We start from the raw sequence: 20,469 nt of genomic DNA, 5'->3' as shown, positions 1-20,469 counted from the left end.
TTTATTATTCATGTTTTTCCCTTAGCAGTGAAACACTGTTATTTTTATAAACAAATATTATAAAAATCCTGGGTGGATGGAGGCGTAGGGCTTTTTTCTTATCAAGGGAGAGAGGATAGATGTTGCCAAAAGTTAGGATCTTAAATCCATATAAAAATAGCTTTCATTTAGGTTCCTATTCCTAACCTAAATCCTAGGTTGGATTTAGGAGCCTAACTTCGGGCAACCAAGTTTGAAAATTTTGGCCCATGTCTGCAGCTGTGAAAGAGTAATTCCTCTCAAAGTTAGTGACTTACCTACTATTCCTTCTGTCAAGATTTTCCATCTTTCCTCCTCTGCCTTTTTTAGTTATCCATAACTAGTATTCTGAAACATTGTATATGTTGTTACGCAGCCATGGCCATGGCTCTATAATTAGCATTTTAAGACTCAGACTGTATAAAACAAAACTATATTTTTGGAATAAAATGAACGTAGGACAGTGTTACTACAGAATTGCATTATCATGTACATATCATTATTCATATTGTATGGACATGCTCTTTACAAAAAGGACTGAACTTAGATGCATTTAGATTGTAAGCTCTTTGGGGGAAAAACCTTTTTAGCCTGAGTTTGTACCGTGCCTAGTACAATGGTGCCCTGAGCCACTACTGGAGGTCCCAGGTGCTACTGGTATACAAATAAATACGCGCCAAGGGGGGGGGGGGGTATATGCTTAATTGTATTAAATTTTGTACTTCTCTCATTACAGATGATAGCAGCCTCCTAAACCTCACTCCTTACCCATTAGTGAGAAGACGGAAGCGAAGATTCTTTGGACTGTGCTGCCTTGTTTCAAGCTAAAAGATTCAGTGGAGAAACACCAAGAAAACCATAACTTTCATGAAACCAATATTATTTGACCCTTGAAAGGATAAATCTTACTGCTCTTGATTATAAAGTATTTTCTACACTGCCCTGCCCGATTCCTTCCCCTGTTCCCCAACCCCTTTTCGAAAAGGAGTTTTACAGTTCAAAGTTATTGCTGTCAAGAACCAGACAGGGAACAGATTTAACATTATTATGAATTTTTTTTAAAAGATTTTGTAATGACATCCTGCATGTCTACTTTAAACCATTCAGTGAGTAGATGCGAGAATTATGGTTAATTGCTCATCCCAACTTTTTTTATTGTACAAACCACAATGGAAATTTTGTGTACAGTACAATACTATGACTATAGCTCTTATTAGTATCATATTAATAGAATATGCTCAAATATTGTAAACAATCTTTAAACATAGAGAACTATTTCAAACATCAGAAATGTGTTAAACTTCTAATATTAAAAACAATCTATTGTAACGGAACATGCACAAACTCTCCTATTGCTTTTTGTGCTCTCATTCATATTTAGTCTTCCACTATATCTCAATTTATCAAAGAACTTCAAAATAAAATCTCTTAATTTATCATACTCAAAATCATATATGAAAAATATTCATATTTGTAAATACAAAGTAATCATAATATCTACATACTGTACAGTGCACAGAAGTTAATTTCCTTTTTAACCAATGGTGTCTATTTCAACTTTTGGAAGAAGGGAGCAATTGAGTTAAAAGATGATGTAGTACAATATACAATTACCCTCCAACATAAAGCAGAAAATTATATTTTGTTTCCATTAAAAGTTGAAGCATAGTGTTAACTCTTACAGGGCATGCCAGAATTAGCTCAGACTGTAAAATATTAGGCATTTTACATTGTTAATAAAGTTTTTTAGTTAAACTAAAAATTGTTGGGTTTCTAATGATTATATCACTAGAAAGTCAATTGACTATAATGTCTCAATAATAGTATTTGCTCCATTTTCAAAACTGCTGTTCTCAAAGGAAGATGACAAACTACAATCAGCCCACATACATTATTTAGACTGACAACTAGTGGCAATGTTATGTATTACAGGACATAGATATTTGGGGACTATTGTCTCAGATACTGGGAAGACAGATAAGACACCAAGAATGTGGTTTAACTAGGCTGCAACTTTATTAAGTAATATATCTGGGAACTTTCCAGTAGTTACTATTCCAGGGCACATCATCCTTCCTTTGTAATCCATAACACCTGGTGAAGGGCTGGTGTCATACCTCCCAACAGTCCCAAGTTTGTGGGATTGTCCTACTTTGCCCCCAAAACCCTCTGTCCCACTTGAAGTGGCTCCTGTTTTGAGGGGCTGTCTGGGCTCAGCTCTCTGCTCCAGGCATTGCGACCTGGCCCCTGGTGCATGTGGACACAGTGCTGTTCAGGTTTGGCCTACCCATTTCCCCTTAGGGGCAGGACCTGACCCTCCCTCCTGGTCTTCCACCCTCTTGAGGGCAGGTTCTACCCTGCTTTAGCCACTGAAAATGTTGGGAAGTATGCCACCCCTCCACAGCATTAAACAGGTCTTATCACTGCTGCTGGGACCCCCATCACCCTTCTCTCATATGAGGGTGGGGAAAGGGGTTGTGTTTTCACTGCTGTGGACATTAGGACCACAAGCCATCTTTTCCTCCTCCCCTAGGAGATGCCTCATCCTAATCTGCTTCCAACTGTGCTTTATCAGGCAACCACCCCCAATCAAAGGATGCCTGCACGGGCACCTGCTAATGCGACAGAATGCATTTTACAGTCAAACCTACTCACTGGAACCCTGGACTGCTGAGAGGAAATTAAAAAAAAAAAATCCACATTGTCCAGGCTGATTTGGCGGTGAAGGAAAGATTTCCTGGCCCTCCTTAAAAGGCGACTAGCATGATGCCCACAGCAATGCCCAAAAATCTCAAGGAGATGGGGAGGTGGTGCTTTTCCTCCCAGTGCAGAATGGTGTCTCCAGGCAGGCAGTGTCCTCATGCAGGCTTATCTGCACCTTTGAGGCCAAAGGATCAGCTACTGAGCCCCACTCTAACCCACAAGGAAGAGAAGTGCCTGCAAAGGGGAGGGAAGGAGCACTCCTTAAAGGGGTCAAAGGTTTTCTTTTCCCTTCTGGCCCAGACAAAGGCTTCCCATCTCTGAGGCTGAGGAGTGGAGGGAGGTGTTCTTTGGATACATGACATACCCATTCACAAAATGGCATGGTTGAAGACAGTGACCTGATTTGATTTTCAGCCCAGATATTTATCTCCCTATAAACATATTGGTGGGACTATAGGGACTTGATCCTGCTCCTATCAAAGTCAATGGTAATCCATCCATTGAGTACATTAGTGAGAGATGACCCCTTACGTGTCTTAAAAAGACTGGGACTGTTCAGCTTAGTAAATAGACGACTAAGGGGGGGATATTAGAGAGGTCTATAAAATCATGAATGGTGTGGAGAAGGAATAAGGAAGTGTTATTTACCCATACACATAACACAAGAGCCACTGGTCATGCAATAAAATTAATCAGCAGCAGATTTAAAACAAAAATAAGGAAATACTCCTTCGCACAACGGCCAGTCAACCTGTGGAACTGATTGCCAGGGGATGTTGTAAAGGCCAAAAGTATAACTGGATTAAAAAAAAAAAAGAATTAGACAAGTTCATGGAGGATAAAGCCATCAAGATGGTCAGGGTCTCAACCACATGCTCTGAGTGCCCCTAAACCTCTGACTGCCAGAAGATGGGACTGGACAATGGGGGCTGGATCACTCAATAAATTGCCCTGAGGCAATGCCCAGAGATCATTCCCGCTGAAGTATCTGGCACAGGCCACTGTTGGAAGATAGGATACTGGGCAAGATGGACCATTTGTCTGATCCAGTTCTTATGTTCAATCTAACATCACACAAATTACATTCATATTACAAAATCCATTCCAAAGTTAAAAATATTAAATTAAAATGTCTAGTTTTAGAAAGATTATAAATGACCCTCTCTCTGAGAGTCTGTAACAAGGAGGGGAGGCAGCTCCTTAAATAAAAATTCTTAAAAAAAATAAATCAAGTATTTCTGATATGTTGCTCCCCCCAGCTGAGGCGAGACAGGTGTGTGGGTTAAGAATGAAGATTCTACAACAGGCCGACCCCCAGCAGCACACATGGCAAGTACGGGGTGTAGGAGGTTACATTTATCTCTCTGTCAAGGTACTTATATGTCCCCTGCCAACACTGTCTGAGCCGCTGAGGAAACTGAGGCAAGCAAGACTGATTTTCCCTAATGCTATAGAGAAAATTGATGTCAAGTCCATGAGTACAACAGGAGTTACAAGATCCCAAGCCTGGGCACTGGAACCTGCCCCGTTCTATTTTGGGGAACAGAAACATGTAATAATGAAAAGGAATATGGAAAAAAGTAACCAAAAATGTTTGCAAATCTCAGAAACGTTTGCATCAGGTTTGTTTGTATTTTGGACTAAGGTTCAGACTGATGAGGGTGAGACCTACTTTTATCTGAACTAATTTTACCAGTCCTACACATTTCTCCTTTTAAACTGTCTTGGATTTCAGAACCGCTATTGTTGTGGGGGTTTGTTATTGTTTTTTGTGTTTGTTCAAAGAGCATTTGGAATTTTCACTTTGTTTGTGAGTAGAACAGTGATGGTGATAGGGCACCTATAATTTCCATTCTTAACAATTAACTTTTCATCACTTTGGTGAGAGCTCAGATCTCCTCTAATGACAATGTTAAAATGGTTTCTTCCTACTCCTTTGCTCTCTCGGAGGATTATCTGCTGACTGTATTGACAAAAGTAGTTTTTATACTGGCTTTTTATTTTTGCTAGCACTGCAGATCCAAAATAGCTAAGAGAGTGAAAAGAATTGCTTACTAAATTCCATTCTTTTAAGCCTGCACAAACAAAGTAAAGATGTCACTGAAACCATAAACTCTTCAGTGGGAATTGCACAAATGTAACTGGGGGAGTTTTTTTGGTATGAGAGACATTTTATTACTGGGGCTGATTTGTGAGAACAAAAGAAGCCAACTTGATTCTCAGGTCCCACATTCGGTTTGCAGGTCTGATAGTTAAAAAAAGCATCTGTTTTACTTTAAAATGCAACATTTGATACAAAAATTATAAAGAAACAATGACTATGAAACCCCCACAAAACCCCATAATGCCATGTTTACAGTTACTGTTCAGAACTGCTCTTCAAGTGACCCACGATGGTTCTGAAAAGCCCATTTTTTAAAAGGATTTTTGGAAAAAAGACAAATGTATTACAAAACCTCTTAGTGGATTACACTGTACTTAGTGAAATATGCACTACAGTGAAACCTTTGTAATTCAGTATTTTTATACGTATGAAGGCTTTTGCTCAATGTATATAGCATATTTGACATAAGACTGTCAATGTACTATGAAACCTTAAAACCTCACTTCAAAAACAAGTCTCCCCTTCTCCTCCTCCTCCTCCTCCCCCCAAAAATCAAGTCATGTAAACTAAAAATGACGTTTAGACAAGTGCTAACATGCATTCTATCTATTCTATTGTTTTAGTTTAGTATAGTGCAAAAAAAGTTACCACAGCAACCTCTTCAACCCTTATCAATATGCTGCCAGTACAGTCTGTACAAATCACATACATAATAAGTTGCAAAGTGAAATTCTGGAGCTCTTACTTCAGCAAACACAATGCTCTGCAACACACATACATTGGATAAATAACACATTGTAAAAACATTTTTGATCTAGAGAGTACGTCTGCGAAAACGTCATATGGACTGCTGAAATGTGTCTGATGTGGCAGCTATCTCCATTTCTTTTTTGTTTTGCCATGGGAGAATGAAAGCCAGTTGGTTTTTTAAATACCTGATTAAGGCAGGGGTGGGGAACGTCCAGCCTGCGGCGGGCTGTATAAGGCCCGCGAAATCATTTGGTCCGGCCTGCGGCGGGCTGTATAAGGTCCGCGAAATCATTTGGTTTGGCCCTGGCGGCGGCGGGGAATTCGGCAGCAGTGTGGTTTCATGGCGGCGGCGGGGTTCCGTGGCGGGGGGCACTGCCCGCCGCCGAAACTCTGCCGCCGTTTGCCCCTTTTTGGCGGCGGGCACTGCCCCCCGCCTCCCACAGAACCCCGCCGCTGCTGTGAAACCGCGCCGCCGCCAAATTCCCCCCCCCCCCCCCCCACTGAATTCTCCCCCGCCGCCAGGGCCACCATCAGGCCCTTGAGAGAAAAAAGGTTCCCCACCCCTGCTCTAAGGCATAAGGCAAGAAGTAGACAAGACCAAGAGGCAATTATATCATGCAGGAAGTCAAAGTAGATGATCATAATTGTCATTTCTGGCCTTAAAAATCTATTAATCTAATTGAACCCAAATAATGTACTGCCATAGTTTTACATCTAAGCACCCATAACACCATGTCATACTGTACTGTCACAGGGATTGAAAAAAGTCTCATGATTTATCAGAAGTCTCACATGATTTGGTGTTTTTCTTAAAGCCCCAACACCTATAGGCAAGTGATTACATGAGAATATAAGCCATCATCTCACAGGAGGTTTCAAACCTTTATGGTTGCAGAGAAAAGCCTGAAAACCTGCCCTGAGGGCACCCTAAAGGCTCTGAAACCAGAAGAGAAATAAAAAAACAAAATGTATATTTAAAAACTCCTCATGGTGTAGGGGGGAGAGAGGGGCTTGACTCAAGGTTTGTGAACAGTTGGGGTTGGCAATACTGAAGGGCACAAGGTTAGTTAGGAATATAGGGATCCCCAAAAGGTGCACCAAAAGAATATCATGTAAGGTTTCTAATGACCGCCTGTGTCACACTGGTCATCATAATCATTGCAAGATGTATGGATGAAAAATGGAGTTATGTATATATACTAAAAAAAAAATATTATCTAGGTCTGTGAGTTAAGGCAGGTCACTAAAGGTAATCCACATATTCCTAACAGGTAGAGAGGATGAGACATTTATCTCATGCTGGCTGGTCATATGCAAATCGAGTATTGTATCATCATGTACATCATCATTCACAATAAATGCCCATTACAGTCTGAGCAAAATGCTGATCCGTAGATTGCAGGGCTGGACGAAAAAATAAAATCAGGAGAAGTTACTCTGTTTAAAGGTGAGACAATGAACTTTTGAAAATATATTTGGGGTACAGATGAAGCCCTAGATATTCCTTCACTTTCTGAGGACAAGCTGCCAGCAGCCTTATTTTTTTTTACCTGAAATGGTCTCAACCAAACTGGTCGAAAATACTAGGGGAGAAAACCTGAAGTAAGCTATCTTGTAGAACAGTGACTCTGAACTGTTCCAAACACCCATGCCCCTTTCTGGAGTCTCATTTCTCTTGCGTATCCCCAAGCTTTACTACACTTAAAAACTATTTGCTTACAAAATCAGACATAAAAATACAAAAGTGTCACAGCACTCCATTACTGAAAAATTGCTTACTTTTTACGATATAAAATAAATCATTTGGAATATACATATTGTACTTATATTTCAGTGTATAGTACATAAATCAGTATAAACAAGTAATTGTCTGTATGAAATTTTGGTCTGTACTGACTTCCCTAGTGCTTTTTATGTAGCCTGTTGTAAAACTAAGCAAATATCTAAATGAGTTGATGTATCCCCTAGAAGACTTCTGCAAATCTCTAGGGGCACGTGTATCCCTGGTTAAAAACCACTGTTGCACGAGATGGGGGAAGGCCTTGTTAATTAAGGTTAGTCTCTAGAAAGCATGTTATGATTTTGTTTTATATGTAATCATTTGTTTCCAATATTCTTACTCACTGTCACTTGAATCTCTGTTCTCTGATAATAAACTGATTCTTGTTTTCACTATATATATATATATATATGTCCTGTGCATTAAGCAAAGTGGTGATACTGAGGTGAATTTTACTAGTTGGTGTGCATTATTGCTTTGGGAAAAGTAGATATAAGACTTCTATGTGTGTTCAGTGGAGCCACCAGGGGAATGAAGTTCTGGAACAAGAGGAATAGTTGGGGGCAAAAACCCTAACTGGTTTTAAGACTGAGTTTGATAAGTTTATGGAAAGGATGCTATGATGAAAATGCCTACACTGGCATATGACCCATCCATGACTACTATTAGCATATATCTCCAATGACCAGAGATGGGACACTAGATGAGGATGGTTCTGACATACTACAGAGAATTCTTTCCCAAATGTCTGGCTGGTGAGTCATGCCCACCTGCTCAGGGTCTAATTAATTGCCATATTTTGGGTCAGGAAGGAATTTCCCCCCAGGTCACATTGGCAGAGACCCTGGGGGTGGAGGGGATTCACCTTCTTCTGCAATTCAGCTTACAGGTCACTTGCTGACTAGACCTAGAGTAAGTGGTGGATTCTCTCTAACTTGAGGTCTTTAAATCAAGATTTGAGGACTTCAGTAACTCAGCCGTGGTTATGGGCCTACTACAGGAAGTTCTGGGGCTTGCAGTGTGGAGCAGGTCAGACTAGATCAGTGATTCTCAACCTTTTTGGCTCAAGAGCCACAAATATCATTTTTACAACCCTGAAGAGCCACCAGTCTATCAACTCATAAAAAATTTATTGACGTATACACCATTAAGAACTACAAATCACTATGTATTTAAAGTAAACATTTTGATGCTACTGTGCTCATTTTTACATTCACTATTTTACACCTACATATTACTCACAGTATGTCACACACTCACAGACAAAGCACTAGTGTAGATGAGTGACTGTTACTACACACCGAAGCACATAGCCTGGCAGCTAAGTCACAGTGGGTGGCCTGCTAAGTGCAGGCCAAATGGGAAGGCACTGATTTTTAGAATCCTGCCTCTCCTCAAGCATGATGGGTCTGGTTGCTCCATCTCCCCCCTTCTCACCTTGCCCACTGCTGCCAGATGGGAAGAGTTCAACAAGGAGGCTGCCTCATTGCTGATCTCCTGTCCCCCTGGCTGCAGCATAGAAACCGCACACGTCCTGTAGCCCCATGCGCTCCACCTGGGTCCCTAGGCAGTGGCTTTCTTCTGCAGCCAGGGGAATAGGAGATCAGTGCTCCCCTCCCTCTGGCTATCTGAACCCTGTATCCTAAAGAAGGGGTAAAAATTCATAGGCAAGAGTTGAGGACCAAGCTGGATGAGTAAGCATCTCAGACAGGTGATTAAAAGAAAGCAGAAAGCCTACAAAAAGTGGAAAATGGGAAGGATCAGCAAGGAAAGCTACCTCTTGGAGGTCAGAACATGTAGAGATAAAGTGAGAAAGGCAAAAAACCAAGCAGAGTTGGATCGTGCAAAGGGAATTGAAACCAATAGTAAAAGGTTCTATAGCCATATAAATAGGAAGAAAACAAAGAAAGAAGAAGTGGGACCGCTAAGCACTGAGTAACAAAGGCGGAAAGGGAGGATTTACTGCAAGTATGTGGGTACAGGCCTGGCCCTTATGCTGATATGCTGTGTTATGCAATGATGCCTCCACAATTAATAAAAGAGTGGCAGGGGAAAGTGTCCTATCACAGTGGAAGAAATAAGGTTGCTCTCCTCAGAAATCTTCTGCAAAGGATCAGAGTACCTAAATGAAAGTTTCCTGGAGATATCCTTGGAGGATTCTCAGAGCATCCCTGTGCACATAAACATTCTTTTCCAGGGGGGACCCCTTGCTTAGGTGAACTAACAATGAGGAAGCCCATCCCCATTACCACATTCATTTTTCCCCCACTATGACAAGAAGCTGGACTGGGGAAATAACCAGAGAAATGAGATTTCAGTACATACTCACCACAAGTGCCTTCCCTGGTGTTCTGCGTCTGGCTGGGCTGTTCTGGGGTTACGAACAGCTCCTGGCTTTCAGGGAGAATGGATTCCCCAGTCGTCTGCCCCCTGTTCTCCTCCTCCTCCTCATATACAGAGTCCTCCCCATTCATCCTGGATTCCCCAGAGGTGTCTATGCTGTATGGTAGTACAAGTAGTGAGGTCACCGCTGAGAACCGCATGCAGCTTCTCATAAAAGCGGCATGTCTTTAGTGACAAGCCAGAATGACTATTCGCCTCCCAAGTTTTCTGATACGCCTGCCTCAGCTCTTTGATTTTAATGCAGCACTGCTGCACGTCTGTCAACTGCCCCTTTCCCAACATACCACGCAATATCTTTTCGTAAATATCTAAATTCTTTTTGCTGGCTCGGAGCTGAGCCAGAACAGATTCTTTGCCCCGCAGACCGATGAGATTCAAGACCTTAGATCAACTCCAGGCTGGAGCACATTTGGGGTATGCAGTCACCATGATCAGTTCTGCTGGCAAGCTCTCTCCACGCTGACAAAACAGGAAATGGGAATTCCAAATTTCTCGGGGCTTTAGGGGAGGGACTGTTTCCTGTGTACGTGGCCGCAGTGCAGCAGAGTGTGAATGTGCAGAGCGGCCACAGCAGAGCATTGCAGGATAACTCACAGAGGCCAGTTACATCAAATTACACTGCACTCCGCCTACCCTGCCGCTCATTCAACCCAAACAATTAGATTTCAGTGCTACGCCACTTGCGGAGGTGGTTTTATTACATTGAATTTTCCCGCGATTTAAGTTGACGGAATTGACCAGCCAGTGAAGATGCATACATTATGTGGTCGACGGAAGCCGCATTCCGTCAACCTACCTTCACAGTGTAGACCAGGGCACAGTCCCTGTCTGTGTTGTCCACTATATAGGGGATTGCAGGCCAATGTATGTGTATAACTATGACCTAGGTCCTACCTTTCTCTGTCCTCTTAGGAGCACTGTGCACTCTTGGGAACTGAACAGAGTGTACTGCAGTTGTGACATGCAGTGAACAAGTGGATAGGTGGGTCCTTGCTTACCCTCATAAGTCTGTTAAAATAGCCAGCTGCAGGTGTTTTATTGCAAGGTAGACATACCCTCTCTTTCCTTTTGTAGATAGGATCTTACTCTTCCCTAAAGCCTCAGAAAAGCATTGGAGGTGGATCTTGTATGTTATCACTTGAACAACAATAGATATGATAAAATACAATTTTTATAAAGTGTCTTTCATATAAAATAATGCAGCACTTTAGAGAGCAAAACAGAATGAAAATATGACACTTTACTAATTAGATATAAATGTTTCTCATACAGAAAGGAAGACAAAATGATGTACAAACCTGGAACAGAATAAAATAAAAGAACAAGAAAATTTTGTAGACTCTACAGCGAACAAATGGATTTTGAGACAAGCTCTGAAGAGAGGAAATGACTGAGTGACTTGGAAGGCTGAGTTCCTTACCAGCATTGCAGAGATTCTAGCTATTCAAAATGGCAATGTACTGTAGATGAGTATAAACTCATTACAAGAAAAACATTAAAGTATTAGACACAATTCTGCTCACAAGATTAGAGAAGATGCATTCGGCTCCAATACACTAATTCCATAATTACTAATCTTAGCTAATAACCAATGAGTATATTGACTGTTGCGTTTAAAAAACCCTAACAAGTAATTTAAAATATCTGTCTAGTGGAAGGGAGTTATCAGAAGAATATTCACAAGATGCAGTACCATTTTCCTAGAACACAGTTAAAACGATCTGTGAAGCAAACTCTACATCATCTCCTTAAAAAAGAAATGATTCCAGAAACATTTAACAGGTATAACAGCAGAGGTTAATTTCAACACATTCTAAAACTCTCCCTAAAGTTACGGGTTTTAGACACAGAAGCAGGATGGAGTAAAAAAAAATTCTTCATAAAAACATTTTAAAAGAGCCTGTTCTCCAAGTCTCATAGAAGCACATTCAATTCTGTGCCTTCATTTCAATTGTCTATGTCTATTTGCTTGTGATCAGAACCATGAAGAATTTTTAATCATTTCAAATATTTAAAGAAAGTGTATTTTGTCTCCAGTTAGTTCCAGGATTTGCATACTTCTTCTACCATGGAAAGTTCCAGTCTTTTAACTCTTGGAAGTGGTAAAAAAGACTAAAGTGCTTAATTATCTATAAGTCAAATAGACACTTTTTCTGAGAATCTCAGTTTTCCCTATGGAAAATTCAAAAACATTAAAAAGTTTGTATAACTGTGCTCTATAGTGTCTAACACTATTAGATAAATAGTAGATGATAATAGGAACACCTGCTCCTGCATTGTGACTGCCAATTTACTCCCAGCTAGTAGCAAGAGTATGACATTATAGCAGAGCTAGTGCTCTGATATAGTTAAGTTTAAGACCAGCTTTCTACTTAAAGCTCGACTCTTAAGCGCTCTAAAATCTGCACAGTTACTTTGATTCCTCTGTAATTTGGTGTGCCTCATGGAAATACAAGGTTTGGTTAGTGATCCAAATTTGGGGACATTTGACCAATGGGTTCCCACGATACAACTCTCTGAAAAAGCAGCTTTTCCAAAAGTTGACATGTTTTGAAAATTTATTTTTGAAAACACACCCACAGAGATCAGTCAGGGCTGAGATCATTGCACCAGGATGTCAGATGCTCTGGAGTTACCCCCAACAGAGTGAAGAGAAGAGAGACCCAGTCTTCTCTCACATGCATGAAATTACTGTAACACCATGTAATAAACATGTCAACTTCTTGGGATAGACCACATCTAAAATGTCTTTCACTGCCTGTTAGCAGCTACACACTTCAAACATTACCATTATCCCTATTCCATGACAATAAAATAGGTGGGGATAGGGTTGCCTTGGAATTAGATAGCAATGGTATGGCCTATTGGCGAGAACAGTATGCTAGAACTCAGAAAACCTGGACTCTATTCCCAGTTCTGCCACCAGTCTGCTGGGTGAGTTTGATCAAGTCACTTCACCTCTCTGTGCCTCATTTTCCCCCTCTGTACAAGAGACATAGTGATGTTTCCCTCTTTGAGATCTACTGATGAAAAGTGCTATGTAGGAACTAGGTATTTTCATTACCTATCCGCAGGCGCATCTGAACTGCACACTATATGATAATTACAAATTCCTAAATGATTCCTACCAACAACATTTCTTTCTGTTTAAAAAAAAAAAACCTAAGAAATTAGATGACAAAATCTTCATTAAGGCAGAATTAATTTTCCCCAGTGATAGTTCATACCCTTCCAGAATGTTGAGTCCAGCAAAACTCAAACTTGTGAAAACCAGATTAAGAGCTTGTCCAAGACTTCATTTTACCTTATGCATTCCCCCTGAAGCAAGCACCAAATCAGGGCTCAGCTGACTTTTTTCCTCTTATTTTCTTTTTTACTCAGCCACACTGAGTATAAGAACTAATATAAAGTAGAAAACATGCACAAGGTCATTTCAATAATCATTGCTCCACTGTCTCTAATGTAACAGAGCCACTATTCATCCCTTTTGCCATGCAATCTTTCAGCAGTAGTGTCTTAGATTAGGTACATTGTAACCTACACTAACCTAGTATTGCACCATATCACCCTTTAGCAACTAGATCGTATTTAGAAGTTAGAGTCTGTTACTATATTCAAACTAAGAGATCTGGCTCTTTAGCTCAAGTAACAGAGGATCATGCTTTTACATCTAGAGGTCTCAAGTTGATCCAAACAAGGACATTGTTACATTTGGCTGTCCACACCCAGAGCCAGAAATAGAAATCAAGAATCCTAATGCCCAATGTTCCACTGCAGTCTCACAAATACTTGTATAATGTGTGGGCAATCTGTTTGCTGTGTCATATTGTGTGGGCTGGTCCCCATGCTTACCCTGTTACTTCTATAGCTGAAACAGATGCAGTCTGTGCTTTAGAGCTCCGGTGGTGTGTTCAAACACGGCTAATGACCACAGAGTAACTATTGGAATTATTTTGTATTGCACAGCACATTTAGCAGAGAATCTGGATGTGATGCCTAATTTTGCTCTACTGTTTCATTTTTATTATTTGTATTCAGCTAATGAGAGCTTTTCCTTTTAAGAATAAGACATGGCAGATTTAGAGTGTGTTTGAGACTGACAGCAGTGTGCAGGAGATTTTGCCTGTGTCTAGAGAATGGAAGACTTAGCCTGTGTAAACTCCAGAAATGTCAGGATTTAATAAACGTACCTTTCTGGAAAGTAACCTCTTTCTTCAAGGTGTAACATCAATGTTTATGAGGCACTGAATGCCAATGGCATTGCTAATGGGCTAACGAGCCTTTCACCAATCTTACCGACCTAAGCAGAGATTAAAAATTGTTCCTATCTCATGATTATTTGGTAGCACTTGTATGAGATGAGTTTGGTGAGTCCCAGTTCCAACTCCCATATCCCAAACTCACCACCTTGTTTTGCACTAGATTGCAAGTTCTTTGGGCAGCTACTGTCTTTTACAAGATGTTTATATAGTGCCCAGGAGGCTGAGGCTCTGATGATCGTCAGTTCTCTAGTGACAGCTCTTTCAGCAGGTACCAAAATCACCTTACTTACTATAAATGTGCAAGAATTGTCAAGAATGTAATTGTCCCATGCAGACTGGGGTGGGCAGAAAAAGTTCAAAAATCAAACGACAGACCAAAAATATTATTTCGTTTTTCAATTTCATTTCTGGGCCCATTTCATGATTATTTGGGGGTGGGAGAGAAGGTATTGACTCATGATATTGAGCTTTTGGAGCTAGCATTACTGATGTACACTAGTTAAAACAGAGGGAGAAGTGAAGTTCTCCCACCCCCTTTGTATCCTCATCAAGTGTTATCACTTCAGAGACCAAAGCCAGAGAATATGGCATTGTGCTGCAGATAGGAACCAGGGACATACACATATAGTTGAATGAGACCTATTGCATATATTAAATCTTTAAATGCCTTCAACCAAATGTCCACTCTCTTAGGGCAGGTTGACCCTTAAAACACTGCAGCAGCACAGCTGTGCCACTGTAGTGCTTCAGTGAAGACAATACTACGCTGACAGAAGCACTTCTCCCATCAATGTAGTTAATCCACCTCAACGAGAGGCAGTAGCTATGTTGAAGGAGAAACCTGCCCATCAACATGGTGCTGTCTACACAGTGGTTAGGTCGATATAACTGTTTCACTCAACAGTGTGGATTTTTCACAGCCCTGAGCAATGTAGTTATACTGATGTAAGTTGTATAGACCTGGACTAAAAGAAAAGCTGGGAAGATTCCTGGGTAAGAAGAAAGTGAAGGAGTAACTAATACAGCCAACTTCCAAAGAGGAAGACTGGGGACTCCTGCTTAAGGAAGGACTATAAAGGAATAAGCCAAAGAAATAAGAGACCTACTTTCAATTCCTTCCTCTGCATGATGTGGAGAATGACTTTGAACTTGAGTCTCCTATGTCTCAGGTGAGGGAAGAGTTTCAATAGGAGAGAGTGAGAAAGACACACACCACAATATCCCATATCCCCAGGTAAGAGCACTCATTGGGTTGGGAGGGAGGGCGTGCACTCAGATTCAAATCTCTTCTTCACAACAGGCAGAGGGGGATTTGAATATATGTGTCCCACATCCACAGTGTGTGCCCTAACCACTGGGCTAAAGGTTAAAAGGGAGTTTCTGCTACCACCTCCTGCTGATGCATTTCTTGACAACAGAAAAAGCATGTAGATGGAGGAGAGAGTTCACAGCTGCAAATCCTAAGTGGCAATAGGTGCTTCCCCCTGGCCCTAACTTAGACTAGGTCTACACTTGCCGCCAAATTTGGTGGCAGTCAACGGAAATACGCAAGCTATATAGAGTAGCTTGCGTATCTTCCATCGACTTCCTAACTTCTACTTACCGCAATGTCTTCAGTTTGCTGCACCGACGGGAAATGCCTTCCCATCGAGGCAGCATTACTCCAGCTGGCAGAAGTGAATTAATAGCGTCAATTTCTGGGTCGACTAAGCAGATCTCCACTTCCGCTCAATCGATCCGAATAAATCGATCTGATGGTGGTGAATTTGCTGCTGTCAGTCTAGACATAGCCTGAGTCACCTAAGTCCCTTGGAGGGGTGGGGGTTAGGACCCACCTCACTCCTCAGTGCCTTTCATTGGCTAATTTAATAAGCTCCCTGCTCAGCATTCTGGCTTTTGTGAATCTCATTCTTAGGCACCTATCTCTCCCTATTCATTGTATAGGATGGCTAAGTGCCTACTTCAGAGCTGTGGATTCCACTGGATAGCCTAAGACCTTCTCTACACTACAGGTTACTTCAATATAACTTACGTCGCTCAGGTGTGTGAACAATCCACACCCCTGGGCAACGTAAATTATACTGACTTAAGCAGGGGTGTAGACAGCGCTATATTGGTGGGAGAGCTTCTCCCACTGACATAGCTACCGCCTCTCACAGAGGTAGGAGTTATTAAGCCAACAGGAGAGCTCTCTCTCATCAGTTTAGAGCACTCCCACCATAAGTGGTGCAGCTGCACTGCTGTAAGCGCTGTAATGTAGATGTAGCCTAAGTCTTTTTAGAATCATAGAATATTAGAGTTGGAAGGGACATTAGGAGGTCATCTATTCCAATTCCCTGCTCAAAGCAGGACTAATCTCAGCTAAATCATCCCAGCCAGGGCTTTGTCAAGCCACAGCTTAAAAACCTCTAAAGATGGAGACTACCTCCCTAGGTAACCCATTCCAGTGCTTCACCACCCTCCTAGTGAAAATATTTTTCCTAATTCCAACCTAGACCTCCCCCACTGCAACTTGAGACCGTTGCTCCTTGTTCTGTCATCTGCTACCATTGAGAATAGCCTAACTCTGTCCTCCCTGAAACCCACTTTCAGGTAGTTAAAGGCTGCTATCAAACCCCCCTGCCCCTCATTCTTCTCTTTTGCGGACTAAACAAGCCTAGTTCCTTCTTTGTGGCTCTAGCCCTTCAGTTCTGTTCCTGAATACTACTCTGTGTGGGTAAACCCTCATACTTGTGTAGAACCCCACTGCCTTCAATGCAGGGGCACAGGGATCTGCTGTGCAGAACAGTTTACAGGATCAGGGCTTTGGTCTGTGCTTCTGATGAGCTATTTTCTAGTGTTGTAAATCATGCCAAGGACAAACTTCTCATTTTAGTTTAATACAACTAATGTGTCAATCAGAAGACATTTGAATGAACTATTATGAGGATAATTATGCAAATGAATGTCATATTCACCTAGAAAGACAAGAATTCAAACTATTTTTCTAATAGCTCATAGGATAATTTGGTCACTTCCAAATTACTGATTGCCTGGATTAGCTCTTTGATCTAGATCTTAACCAGCAGTAGTTGTGGTTTATCGTAATACATGCTCATTATTAATGAGATGACCAAAGTGAATGTATTAATAAGGCATCCAAGAGACACAGAATTTGACAGTAATAATTTAAGAAGAAATCAAAATGATGCACTAGTGGTCCAGATTTATAATCTCACACATTTATTACAAGAACAAAATTCATTAAGATCTGTGTCCTGTTCACCTCTGGCAAATACAAAGGAGTTGATTAAGTGATCTGCTTATGGTTTGCTCTTGCACAGAGCAGAGTGTTCTTAATTCCTGCTGATTTTAATGGTAACAGAGTGCGTTTAGCACCTTGAAGACATGAGCCTTAATTTAACAGCAAATTTGAAGACTTAAATTTATAGCCACTGTGACAGAGTATGCAACCCATTGGAAAACCAGGAGTATCTATCATGGGCTCAGCCATGGAGAAGAAAATGACAAAACTTTTCTTTCATCTGTGCTGCTCTGCAAATGTCTGGGCAGGAAAGGGAGTTTCAGGCAGAGGACATGTTGCTACTCCTTTTACCCAGTTCAGAAAGCAAACTCCTAAGAGAATGAAAAGGGCTTTATGAGGAAAGCTGGCAGACACTGACATTGGGTGTCTAGGTAAAGAAGAAAAATAGGTGTTTTAAAACCACATACATTTAGAAAACCCTGTTCTCCTTCATAGCAGCTCGTTTAGTTGCTACGAGATGCTACAGAACTGGTTCATTTCATCTTTATTTTTCAATTGGATTTGGGAATCAAAAACATTTTGAACCTCTAAAAAACAGTATTGATTAAGGGGATTATTGAAGTGGAAGCCAAGGTATGGTAACCTATAAATTTTATACAAGAAAGGCAACAGTATAGATGCCATAATCCTCTGCACAATAAATAAGCAGTTAGTTCTTCCAGGCAACCATTTCCCTTACCCAGACCCCATCATGCTATCTTAGATCATCCTTGATCTTGAGGAAGGTTTAGTCCTTGTACACAAAAATCCTCTGTTAAGTTGTATATTTATTACATTTAATATGTACTGGCATATTTTTGCATGTGTGTGATGGGGTATACAAACCCCAAACTGGGAAACCAGGGGTTAAGAGCTCATCCTGGGCCCAGCCAGCATTGCTCTGGCACACCTGCAACAAATGCTCCATCGGGTAGAACACTTAAAAGAGAGAGGAGAGGCTCATTGGGGTGGCAGAGCTGGAAGGAAACTGACCTGCAGCCCACAGCTCCAGTAGAGCTACTCTCAAAGAAGAGCCCTTCTTGACAGAAGAGAGGCCCCAACCCTGGGACAACCAGAGGAAGGGAGTCCTGGACATTAAGAATCCCCTCCCCACAACCTCTCTGACAACCACAGACTGAAGCACAACCACTAGGATATGCGCCCCTCATAACCTTCAAGGGGGGATGCACCCTTACAATGTGATAAATATTATATTACATTCAAAACATTAAAAGAATTAACTTTAAGGTTACAAAATCAAGCTCTCAAAAGTTAGGAAATGCCAGAAATAAGGTTGTCTGTGCAACCTTATATCAGCCCCCTTCTGTGTATGTATTATGGTACAGTGTTTAGCATGCGATCCTGTAATTATTTTTTCCACTGGGACCCTGTCTCATTCAGTGAACTGGTAGTTAATCAGTTTTTGGTTTTTTTAAAATCCTCCTTATTCAATGTATGGCCACAGGCCTTATCTATCATACACCGTCCAAATGCAAAGTTGTTATTAATTTCCTCCTGTTGTTTCTAGAGTGCTCTCACCATATTATTTGACTGCTTGACAAATATTAATGAATTCATGATCTAAAGACTCCTGTGAGATAGTATTATCTCTATTTACAGCAGTGAAATTGAGGCACCAACAGAGTAAAGCCAAAAGTGCCAACTAATTATATGTGTGTTCTACCTGACACCTACTGTCTGATTTTCTAGAATACTTAGCATTTTTGCAGCACTTTATATGTTCAAAGCACAGCTCCAATCAACTTCAACTGCAATCATGAATGCTTAGCACTTTTGCCAATTTTGCTTCAGTCTTCAGACTGAAACCTATTTTGCTTCAGTCGTCACTAAAAAAGGTTAATTATGACCAGATTCTTAATGCTCTTTTTAATATTAACAACAAGAGGGAAGGAACACAATACAGCATAGGGAAAGAACAGGTTAAAGAATATTTAGATAAATTAGTTATATTCAAGTCAGCAGGACTTGATGAAATTCATCCTAGGGTACTCTGGGAACACACCAACTCAAAGTGGCACCAGACCCTTTCAGAACAACAGATGCAAAATCTGCGGTTCTCCATTGCTACAATGATCAATGCCCCCACAACACATCTTTCAAGGTGCATGAGTCCTAAACATGCCTATCACAACATGTGGTGTACCTGATCCAGTGCACTAAGAGCCCCAATAACAACTATGTGGGTGAAACCAGACAGTCTCTTGAATGAACTCACACAGAAAAATGATAAAAGACAAAAGCAGCATCCATGTCATCTATGGGGGAACACAATCACTAAGGGATCACTGCATATCTGACCTCTCGACCCTCATCCTCAAAGGAAACCTGCTCAACGTTTTCAAAAGACGAGCCTGGAGCTTAAATTCATAACCTTGCCAGATGCTAAAAATCATGGTCTTAATAAAGACACTGGATTTATGGCTTATTACAACAATCTGTAACCCACTAACCCCACTTTTTGTCCTACAACTATAAGAGTGTTAATGGGCCACTTCACCTTGAATGGTCCCTTAGAATATGCGCTAACTCCATATGCTAAACCATCTGCTCAACTTTGTATTTAGCTGTGACACTCTGAGTACTTTTCCCAGACCAGAAGAAGAGCTCTGGGTAGTTCGTAAGCTTGTTTCTCTCATCAACAGAAGTTGGTCCAATAAAAGATATCACCTCACCCTCCTTGTATCTCTATTATCCTGGGACTGACACAGCTACAACACCTCTACATGCAATATTTTTGCTAGTTTTTTTCTAGCTGATTTTTTTTTTTTTTTGCATCCCTTCACAAACTGGAAATTTATCCTCTTTGACCAGCTTCACCGTCAGTACAAGCTTCAAGTCTCAATTTAAGCATATGAGCAAGGATTGTATAATATGGCTCTTCACTTCTGCCAGCTTTTGTCAAAGGACTGCAGGATGAGTTCCCTTAAGTTGGAAGTCTCCTTTGTATGTCAGTTAAGCAGGGTAGAGTAGTGGAAGCTGCAATCTCCAGAAGATAGGTAGGGCTGTAACTATGCATCATTACTGTGGAGGTACTTTGTCTTGAAATACGGAGCAACTGCTGTTTAGGAGACTCAGCAGTCCTACAGGTGGAGGCGCAAATTTAGGCTGGATACAGCCCATAAATAAACTGAACTCCTTCCAATCT

At 41.0% G+C, this 20,469-nt stretch overlaps 1 protein-coding gene across 2 annotated transcripts in view; it reads left to right on the top strand.

Annotated features, from left to right (window-relative positions):
* The window catches only part of RGS7BP (regulator of G protein signaling 7 binding protein), a 72,546-nt gene extending 70,660 nt beyond the window's left edge, over positions 1–1,886 (top strand). For both annotated transcript variants that reach the window (XM_067568557.1, XM_067568556.1), the window contains exon 6: positions 755–1,886. In XM_067568557.1, the coding sequence (XP_067424658.1) occupies positions 755–846 (92 nt within the window). In that variant the 3' untranslated portion in view covers positions 847–1,886. The remainder of the gene's footprint in view (positions 1–754) is intronic.
* The last annotated feature ends 18,583 nt before the right edge of the window (positions 1,887–20,469 follow it).

The sequence above is a fragment of the Emydura macquarii genome, unplaced genomic scaffold (genome assembly GCF_026122565.2).
Source record: "Emydura macquarii macquarii isolate MOO-44397 ecotype Brisbane River unplaced genomic scaffold, CSIRO-AGI_Emac_v2 contig_2897, whole genome shotgun sequence".
Classification (NCBI taxonomy): Eukaryota; Metazoa; Chordata; order Testudines; family Chelidae; genus Emydura; species Emydura macquarii.
This window is presented reverse-complemented; position numbering and strand designations above follow the sequence as displayed.